At 39.6% G+C, this 10,915-nt stretch overlaps 1 protein-coding gene and 1 long non-coding RNA gene across 8 annotated transcripts in view; one reads left to right on the top strand and one right to left on the bottom strand.

Annotated features, from left to right (window-relative positions):
• Positions 1-6,394, bottom strand: part of evi5b (ecotropic viral integration site 5b) — a 43,005-nt gene extending 36,611 nt beyond the window's left edge. The window contains exon 1 of one of the 4 annotated variants that reach the window (XM_049588487.1): positions 6,168-6,394. In XM_049588487.1, coding sequence (XP_049444444.1) covers positions 6,168-6,266 — 99 coding nt within the window. In that variant the 5' untranslated portion in view covers positions 6,267-6,394. Of the gene's footprint in view, positions 1-3,064; positions 3,324-6,167 lie in introns of those variants that run through there. The other 3 variants (XM_049588488.1, XM_049588491.1, XM_049588489.1) reach the window with 3 other exon arrangements.
• Positions 1-8,868, top strand: part of LOC125896144 (uncharacterized) — a 24,234-nt gene extending 15,366 nt beyond the window's left edge. For 3 of the 4 annotated variants that reach the window (XR_007450242.1, XR_007450241.1, XR_007450243.1), the window contains 4 exons: positions 74-159; positions 1,410-1,442; positions 1,564-1,661; positions 8,651-8,868. This is a non-coding gene — a long non-coding RNA (uncharacterized LOC125896144). The remainder of the gene's footprint in view (positions 1-73; positions 160-1,409; positions 1,443-1,563; positions 1,662-8,650) is intronic. The other variant, XR_007450244.1, reaches the window with a different exon arrangement.
• The last annotated feature ends 2,047 nt before the right edge of the window (positions 8,869-10,915 follow it).

Here is a 10,915-nt window from a genome sequence, read left to right on the forward strand (position 1 = left end):
CATGTGAGGTGACAAGACAGATTCATCTCGCCTTTCTCTCTTTTGCTTCTCTTTCCTCGCATACCATTTCTAGGCAATGAATGAGGACAAACTGTGTGGCCCAGCAGGAGAGAGCATGGCCATCTTCAGGGAAACATGCTGTCCATGTGCTGTGTGAGGGTATTAAAACACAGGCCTGACTTACAATAACACGCTCACACTGAGGTAGAAAGGCCTTTCACTTCACACACAGGGGGAAGCTCAGATTTTCCCAGTGTACAATCAGCATTTCAATGGTCCCACTGAAGGCTATTCTTCATTATGCAGCCACATAATGAGAGCTGCAACCACTGGCTAGTAATTTACACTTGGCCTGCAAAACCAGCACTGCAGAAAGTAGCCTTACAGTAGTGTAGGAAATGTTTCAATCGATAATGTTAAACATATATCTCAGCCTTGGTTAGTTTATTCTGAGGGAGTGAGAGCCAGTCTAAAACACCGGCCACTAAGCACTCTGTGAAAGTGTGTGTAAGCTCCATTGTCTACATCAGTGACTGGCATATGGTCCTCCACAGACCACCTCTAGATCTGTGCAATATGCCCATATGTGGTATTGGGCCACTTGAAAAGCTCACTCCATTCACTTGCACTCACTAGTTTGACAGATGTCACTACAGCCTCTTGTAACCACTCAACCAAAACTTTCTCTGTGTGTGATAACCCCAAAATACAAGTCCCAAAACATGTGGGCTATTATAACTCATTCTGTAATGTTCCTCTGAGGTTGGTGGTCAGATTAAAGTTTCTGTGGTAACTCTTTCTGTATTCTCACAGATACAACTTCCAGAAAAACACTTGACAAAAAAGAGAAGTTCAGTGTTAGTTACCTCCCAGGAAACTCATTTTACAAATCGCATGAGTCGCTAACCTACACATGCTAATTTAAGCACTCTGGGTGAATTCTGATCACAGAAATGCAGAGTTGCAGAGGTGTACTGAAACTGAATACATTGAGTCAAAGGATGAGCTAAATTAGTGGTAGAAGTACTCATATCTTTTACTTAAAAAGGTCCAGTGTGTAGGGTTCAGGCGGATATATTGGCAGAAATGGAATAGAATATATAAGTATGTTTTCTTTGGTGTATAATCACCTGAAAATAAGCATTGCTGTGTTTTCGTTACCTTGGAATGAGCCATTTATATCTACGTAGAGAGCGGGTCCTTGTCCTTGTCTACAGAGATCCACCATGCCCAGAACGGACAAACCAAATACTGGCTCTAGAAAGGGCTTTTCGCATTTAGTGGCGGCTACCATAGTTAAAAGCCCCTCGTTGACAAGCAGCATTGGAAAAACACCACATTTTCTAACATGCAACTGCTTCATTCAGTGTTTTTACTGGTTTTAATCACCTGGTCTGTTTGTTTTGCAGAGGAAGAGATCTCTGCGGATAATTTGGCTCACGGTAAAAACCTCCTGAACGTCTAGATCCTAAGTTATATGATGCAGACTGTCTCCAACAAGCCATCTACATTGGAGAAACACTGATTTGTAACAAGCACTGCTTTACTCTGTGTTTTCCTTAGTGTAAATCACCGGGTCTGTTTGTTTTGGAGAGGAGGAGACAACTGTGGATAAGTCGGCTCCTGGTAAAGAACTCCTGAAAAAATAAATCAGACAAAAGGTGAGCCCACATTAGCAGAACCTTGTTGCAGCAAACTGCTTTGTTTGGTGTGTTTGGTCTGTTTGTTTTGGAGAGGAAAAGACCTCTGCGGATAATTCAGCTCCTGGTAAAAACCAATGATCTCGTTGAGAGAAGTTAAGCTCGTTGCTTTATGCAATACTCACCGCTACACACCACTACATCTCCTTCAATCTTACACAATGTTCCTTCAAGTAAAAGTAGCAACACCACAGTGTAGAAACACCTGGTTACAAGTAAAAGTCATGCATTCAAAAACTTACTTGAGGAAAAATACAAAAGTTCTTTTATTGTTTTCAAAACACATACTTAAAAAAAAAAAGATTAAAGTTTCAATTATAGTACTAAAGAGTCAACCAAAAACAAAAAAAATTTAAAAAAAATTTTTGATTTCATTCCTTTAAGGCACAAACCCAGATGGTTATTGTACCCTGAAACTCTCGTACCCTACCACAGAATAAAATGTGTTACAATATTGGTTATATTTATTGAAACATTAATGTGTGCATCACTTTTATGTTGCAGATGGCAAAGAAGGGGCTAATTTTAATGTATATCTTTCGTAATATATCAGAACTTATGGGTTGATTTACAGTCTTAATAAACCTAATTTGTAAAGTAACTTGTAACTAAAGTTATGAAATAAAAGTAGTGGAGTAAAGAAGGTTTTATAAGGTGTTAAACTTTGGGTTAATCGTCCCCTACATCTGTGGCCACAGAGCCGTGGTGTTGTTGCAACTTGCAAGTCACTTCTCCGCAGTTTGAGTTAAATATATCCTCGGCCTGCACGCAGCCAATGCCACACAGGGCTGAGCAGTGTAAATCCTCTGCTTAGGCTACACACCATGCTCCCAGCCATCAAACACATTTTAGTTTACAGGCAGTAAATAGACAGAGGAGAAGTCTCTGCTCCTTTTATGGCTCGCTGTTGTGGTGAGCTGAAATGGACATGTAGCATCAAATGCAACAGTGTTCAGTGTCTTACATGCAGAAAGCGCTAACGATGGCGAGTTTGACGAGGCTTACAGGCGGGTTCAACACTTAAAACGTTTGGTTATTTCAAAATAGCAAAGCAGAAAAAAATCTCATCCCTCATTAAATTACAGTTTGTTTCCAGGTGATAGTCGGAGCCCTTAGCAAGCAAATTAACTAGTTTTCCAACACTATGCTAAGCGTCCACTGACATGACTAACAAACGGTTAAAAAGCGAACAGTGCGACAAAACAGCTGCAAGAGTTCAGAAGTTGAAACCGTCTACTTCTTGGTTGTACTGTCATCCCAATTCACTTGGACTCTTACAGTGATAACTACAAGTCGTTTTCTGAGTTACTGTTCGCTCCAGTGCTTAGTCAGAGCCCGAAAAAAACACAAGAACAATCCTTTACCTTGAAGCGTTTTTAACCAACGGCAGCAAACGTCGTCTGCTTCCCATGCACGAAAGTAAAGTCCCACTGTTGTAAGAAAAAGACCGGTTTTCGGACGCTTGACCCGAATACATCAGCTATATTCTCCAAGTTAGCATAGCTAGGTTTCCACTTGAAAGCTAGCCAGCGCTGAGTTAGCTAGCTAGTTCCCATTGACTCTGCGGGTCCAGCCCATGCAGCCGTATAATACGTGTACACACTAATGTCTGCAGAGCTCAGACAGACGGCGGCGGCCTACTAAATGTTTACATCGCACTGCGCATGCGCTGTCCGCTTCTACTCTAAGCAACACCGCCACCAAGTGTTTGAGATGAGGAACTGCACTTTAAAGAACTTTATTTTGATTAATTCAGAAACACTGTATTTACCAATAAACAAAAATAGCTGTTAACTGAAGGAGAGCTAGGCTATCTTCAGGTAGAAGTTTTAGCTTTTAATAACTTTTAATTAACAATTTAGAATTACAGTAATAAGGCAAGTCCACCGTATTATCAAAGAGGAGCATTTTGAGCATATTACACTTACTGCCTGGTCTCAGGTACACAGCAGCTGTCCTGTACACTCAGTGGCCACTCAGGTAGATGCATCCATATTTGAGCATATTACACTTACTGCCTGGTCTCAGGTACACAGCAGCTGTCCTGTACACTCAGTGGCCACTCAGGTAGATGCATCCATATTTGAGCATATTACACTTACTGCCTGGTCTCAGGTACACAGCAGCTGTCCTGTACACTCAGTGGCCACTCAGGTAGATGCATCCATACAGTCTAATATAATCCAACACAACAGCCCTGCCTAATGTCTTTACAATGGTCTTAAAGATGGTGTTGTGCTGGACTTTTCTAATTAGAGACACCTCTCAATATAATACAGTCCAGTACAACACCACCACTAAGTAATGACCTCAGTGCTAAATGCTATAATGTAACTGAGACATGTTGGTGTATGATAGTGTCAAAAAAACTGAGCATTATATGTAAAATTATAAAAGTAGACCTTATGGCAGAAAAGTTAATTGTGGTAATTGTGAGAAGGCCAATGTGGTGCACTGACTACATACAAGCCTTTTAAAAACTAGTTGAGTACTATACTCTATAAAATATTCTAGCTTAGTCAAAAAAGATTTATTGGTGTTATATTATATTAAAGGTATGTAATGCAAGACAAAGTTATTTGGTCTTCATTTGAGAGTTAACCATATTATTTTCAGGGTCTGGATATTTGTACATTTCTGCACAGTTGAGCAGTTTGTTTGCATATTTAGATTTTATACATTTTAGGGATTTGCAGTACAACAAAAAATCATTACAGAAAGCTTAAAAGATGTTTGGTGTTTTCATAAATTTTGCTTTGTGCATGTCATATTTGGCCATAATGATAATTGTGTTAGTCAACATATTGTCTCATCCTTCTTTCATAAATACATGACATTCTTTTGTTTAAACATTCTTCCATCTGTTTCCAAAATAGTTGGGAATGACCACACGTTGCTACTGGTTTCAGTATCTGAAGTGCAGAAAGAACAAACATTACTCTCAAAGTTAAGTCTCATTCTAAGGGATTCACTGGAAGGATATATATTATTAATTAATTTGAAATTAATTTCTTTGCCTTTTAAGAATTCATCCATGTAAAAAAATACATTACTCAAATGAATTGGTTTGGATATAGATCATCAGTTAATATTTTTCCCATCTGACTACTATTACATTTTTTAATTGAGGATTTGAACTTCTCCGATATATAGATTTGGCAATGTTGATACTGAATTGGTTTGGGGATGGTATATCCTCAAGCTGAAGTGCGGTACTTATCTCAAAGCACTTAGGTTACCAACAAACCTCTCAGGTCAGGGCTGTAGTCACCTATGTAACATTACCTCTTGTTACACCTTCTGCAGCCAACCCTCGTGGGTGTGGGGTGAGGGAAAACCCCCAGGAGACATTTTTTAGAGTGCTCAACAAACTATCTTAGAGCATCTGCAATCAAAAATCTTAGATCAGGGGTTGTCAGGTTTTTAAGGGACTAACAGATGATTGAGGGCTGCAGAATAAAAATGCACTTTTACATACTATCACTTTACAAAAACTAGAACAGTCAACATTGATACAGCCTACCTAACACTTATGTTATGTTTTAGGTTTCACTTTTGAATACATTTAAAAGCAATGAACAACAGTGAACAGTGCACCGTAATATTATAACAAGTATTTATGATTCTGATTACATTTGCTAATGATTATTTCAGACAGCAGTGTGTGGTTGTTTTATTCTTCCAATTCTATCAATATGTGCAATCAAGTCATCCTGGTAGGACCATAACAGCATCTCTGTAATGCTCGCCTTTTAAAAACTAGCTGAGTACTGTACTCGTTTAGTGAGAAAAGGTGTAATGGTATTTTCGCGTACTTTACAAACACATAACAAGCATTCTCAGTTGCCATAAGAAAAGCACTTTCCATCCTTGGAGGGGACTGCTTGGCACATGTCATTAGGGTTATCAAGGGGGCATGTTAGCATGTCCCATTACTGACATTTATTTCAGTTATGGCCACAGCACCTCCTGAGGACTGGAGCTCCCACCAGCTCTTAACACTGACCAGAACAATATTCACCTACTCTGCCCTTCCTGACCTCTCGCCCTGCTGATCTCAGTACAGTTTTACATTTTAGTGAACATAATGCCTCGGTAAATATATCCACCGACAAAGACTATAGACTTGTAAAGGACTATTTACAGTTGTTGTAAATTTCAAATTGTTAATGACCTCAATCTGTTATGTTTAATCTATTCCAAAATAAAAAAAAAATAGGGAGTAGTTTGTATAAGAGAATACATTCAGGAAACAGAAGGCAACAAAAGGAAGAACCTGAGCCATATTGGTATTAGTCATTCTTTCATCACAGATATGATTATGTATCACCACACTTCAGACATTAATAAGCCAGTAACAGTGAAGATAGAGTAGATTATATTATGAGTGCTTAAGACAAAGAGTCTCAAGCTTCCTGTAGCTCTTTGTGCGTAGTGCTGATGATTATCTGTTCTTCAGAAACTTACCTGAGGTTCATTGCTGAGAGAAAAGTTACTTCCGTTTGAGCAGACTGGAGGTTCAAACACTGCTGTCACAGCGCCCACAACAGAATCAAAAAATACCATTAATCAAATTAGAAAAACCTCGCTTTTTACTTTGCGGTTATTCTTCAAAAAACAAAACTCTAAACCGTGATAAAAGTATCTACGATGACCTCAACAGTGATCAGTAGCTGCTTCGCTTCCTCTGACAGCTGACATTCACTGAGCCAGAGCTGTCAATAGAAACTCATGATTAAGTCACTACATTATGGCGTAAGTGTTCTGATGAAAAAGTGAGCGAGCAGACTGCCTTGGTTCACATACCAAACAATCCTAAAACCCACTTTTCAGGTTTCACATGAGAGCAGTGACGCATCTCTTTTGTTGGCTGTTAGACACTCCTCTGTTCTTAGAAGGAGCTGAAAAGCAGTAGAGGAATTTGTAAACGCACAGTGTTATGGTTTTAAGTGGGAATTATGAACTCTTGATGCACACAAGTCAAATATGACATCAGTCGTTCAGCAACATAACTCATATGTGAGTATGTATAGTATAGTATATATATATTATGATTAATCTTAAATCAGCTATTTTGTGAGGACATAGGTTTTTTAAGGTTAAATGACTAAGATGCAAGCATAAGTTCACTTTTAGTTAAACACACATTTCTTACTTACACTACAGCTACAAGGACTAAACACAACATTTTACAAACAAGACACAAGAGGGAAAGGAGAAACTGGTACACGATGCTGTGGCTAATGAATGACTCCAATGAATAATGCAGTTTTCTATTGTGTAGTGTATATGAGACCTGATAAACAGATGGTAAATGGACTTGCACTTGTAAAGCGTCTTTCTAGTCTTCCCACCACTCAAAGCGCTATTTTTTTATTTTATTTTATTTTATTTATTAAACCAGAAAAAAACTCTTGTGATTAAAAATCTCAAGAACAAACATACAAAACAGAAAATATGCAGCTCTAAAACAAGCAATATAAAACACAAAATGACATTACTACAAAGAAAAGCCAAAAAGTATGTACATATGTGCTGTAAGTGAATCATAAAAATGCAAAAAAAGAGGCAACTACACATGAGTACAAAGACCAGCTCAAATACCCCCTGACATTGGCATATACACTTACCGGCCACTTTATTAGGTACACCTTGCTAGTACCTGGTTGGACCCCTTTTGCCTTCAGAACTGTCTTAATTCTTGGTGACATAGATTCAACAAGGTGCTGGAAACTTTCCTCAGAGATTTTGGTCCATATTGACATGATGACATCACACAGTTGCTGCAGATTTGTCGGCTGCACATCCATGATGTGAGTCTCCTGTTCCAGCACATCCCAAAGGTGCTCTATTGGACTGAGATCTGGTGACTGTGGAGGCCATTGGAGTACAGTGAACTCATTGTCATGTTCAAGAATCCAGTTTGAGATGATCTGAACTTTGTGACATGGTGCATTATCCTGCTGGAAGTAGCCATCAGAAGATGGGTACACTGTGGTCATAAAGGGATGGACACGGTCAGCAACAATACTCAGGTAGGCTGTGGTGTTTAAACCATGCTCAGTTGATAATAAGAAAATATCCCCCACACCATTACACCATCAGCAGCAGCCTGAACCGTTGATACAAGGCAGGATGGAACCATAAACACCAAATTCTGCTCCTACCATCTGGATGTTTGCTTGCCAAACTTTGTACGTACCTTTGGTACGGAGAGCGGCCATTTTCAAGTTTTTGCTCCATGTACACACATAAATGTGCTGGAATGGGCCAATAATAACCGTAAACAAGAGAATGCAGATGAAAAAGTCTAAGAAATGTTAAAGACATCCTGAGTCTGAGCTTTTACACTACATGTCCCATTCACTCATTTAGGCACATGTTCACACACTGTTGGCCAAGGCTACCATTCAAGGTGCCACCTGCAGCTACTGAAATAAGTAGCAGGTGGCAGCTTGTATGGTAGCCTTGGCAACCAGTGTGTGAATTGCTGAATGTGGCTCTGTAGTGTAAAAGCACTGTGAATGATCGGAGGACTATAAAGGTGCCATACAAGTGTAAATTCATTTACCTTTTACCATTACTCAGCTTTAACATTCACATACACTCACACACCAACGGCACAACTATAGAGCAATACGGCGTTCAGTATTTTGCCAAAGGACACTTCGACAAGCGGACTAGAGAAGCCGGGGATTGAACTGCTGATCTTCTGATAAGTGGACAATCAGATGAGCAGATGAGGTGACTGTTACCTGAGAAGCAACGAGTCAAATTAACAGTCTAACATGTTAGTACTAAGTAGCCAACTGAAGTTATAAATTATGAATTTAAGAACCTCTGACCTCTCCTCAATACCATTGTTGAAAAAAATCACTAATCTTTTAATGTGAAACTCTTTTCTTACATGTTTTTACCAATTCAAATCACCAGGTCTGTTTGTTTTTCAGAGGAGGAGAGCTCTGCGGATAATTTGCCTACCATTAAAAATGTCCTGAACTTCTGGATTTGAAGTTATCAGAAAAGAAAGGTGAGCAGACATTAGCAGGCACTGGGCTAGAGGCCTGTCTGGGACTTATCAAACAGCACTGGAGAAACACTCATTCATTACGTGAAACTGCTTTTTCAGTGTTTTTACCAATTGAAATCACCTTGCCCGTTTGTTTTGGAGAGGAACACATGCGCTTCCTTCTACAGAGCGGTGATGTATAAACAAACAAAATGGCAACCACACAAACATTTGTCTAGACGGACGGTGGGGTTGCTACAGTAAATCTACACTTTGCTGGCAAAGCGTTGATAAATTCAATAGGGTGAACCAGCTCTTCAAAGTGAACGAGAGCCAAAGAACCGGCTCTCACAAGTGAACGAGAAATCCCATCACTAGTTGTGATGGTCAACTTTCTCGCACATGCCTAGTGACTGGAACCGTAACGCGCATGTGCGAAAACTCTCCATTTTCAAAGGACCTGCATATTGCAAGTTTACATGACAACGGAGACGGTGCTGTTTCCAAAAAATTGCACTCTGGAACCCGTTTTCGAAACGCTGCATTTTCAGGCACCCAAAACGCCGCTGCAAATAAAGTTTACTGTTTTCAGTTGAAATTGTTGTCGTATAAACAGGACCTGAAGGAATTCAACCTGGATAAATTTCAGCTGGTTGCAATTGGTAGTCCTCACCACTAGATGACACTAAATCCCCCTGAATCTGACACACTGCACCTTAATAAAAATGATCACGCTGATTTCTAATCTTGCATTTTTGATAGTAGCTTTAGTGTCTTGAGAGTGAAACATGAACATGATAAACATGACATTAATGTTATGAGAGATGGTGGAACTACATTGTGGTGAACCTTCTAGCTTAAAGACAATGAAATAAAAGTCTGAGGCAAACACATGTCGTTAAATACACACATACTGATACACCAATTGTCATTGGGTTCATAGTGAGTTTAAAGTCCATGCCAGATACTTTTTGTGGTTGACTGGCTCTTAGAGGTTAGGTATGGTCGCCTACGTTGGAGGGATGTTTATCCAAGATGCACAAACAGCTGGCTACCAGAGGTTTCAAAGGTTTAAAGAAGGTTTGGGTCAGTGTCCTGGTTTAGTAGCCATGTAGGAGAAAAGGGGTCTCCATATGTTGATTGTTGCCGTTTGCAGGGTATTGTAAATCTCCCTGATGTCTTGCTGGCCAGATCTCCCGGGGGTTGAAGAAAGAGCTGGTCCTTGTAACTTGAATGTTGTACTGTCTGCGTTCAAAGCATGCAGGGACTTTCTCCTACAGCAGCGAGATTCAAACTTGGCAGCACCATGGAGACTGCAGGCCACTGAATCTAATACACTGTCACAACAATCACATCTCAGTCTGTCAGGCATAGATAATTAGATAGCCATGAACACAGAGGGAAATAGTAATTCTCAGTAATGAGGTAGAATTGCTGCCCCTCAGAGAATAAAATGAAAATAAACTGGCAAAGCATTAGAAAGAGAAGATAGCTTTTTAGAAATACTTCCACCTTGATGATTTGTGTTGCAGTAGCCGTGTGTTGGACGAGCCAACAAAGGCTGAAATCATTATGTGACAGGTTTATCAGATATTTAACTGACTTATCACTCAGTTAACTGTGACTATGATGGTATTGTTTGCAGTCACACCCATATCCTCAGTTACATTCTGCTGTATACACCTTTTAATCCCTGCCAATCACTGGCTAAATACTCAGTTTATGATGCAGAACTACGTAATTCATCTCGAATGAATCACTCTATTTCTGCTGCTAGTAGGTGATTAAAGAAAGCTTCAATAATGCCAATCACAGCAGCTCCTGATAAGATAAATGTTTTTTGTATTTCTTTTAATAGTTTTATATTTAAGTTTTTAAAACTGGCCCATGGTACCAATTCTCAGTTTAAAGTGTGTTGTATCTCCGACAAGTGCATTTGAGTCAAGTCCCTGTCCCTACCTCTTCAAACTCACTTGTAGCAGCCGCATGCAAACAACAATGGAAGATAGTCTGGCATAAAACCACATCATCTATTTCCAACTCTCTGCCAGATTCAGGTACACCAACTGTCCAGTGCAAGCGGAGACAGACGCCAAATTACTTTCCCACTTCCACGTCTTTTCAAACCAAAACTCAATCTGAATTAAAGTTTCCCACGTTGTGTCTCTCAAAAGTAATTTTATCAAAAACAACATGCAGTTTGGGT

Source organism: Epinephelus fuscoguttatus, linkage group LG10, assembly GCF_011397635.1.
Source record: "Epinephelus fuscoguttatus linkage group LG10, E.fuscoguttatus.final_Chr_v1".
Classification (NCBI taxonomy): Eukaryota; Metazoa; Chordata; class Actinopteri; order Perciformes; family Serranidae; genus Epinephelus; species Epinephelus fuscoguttatus.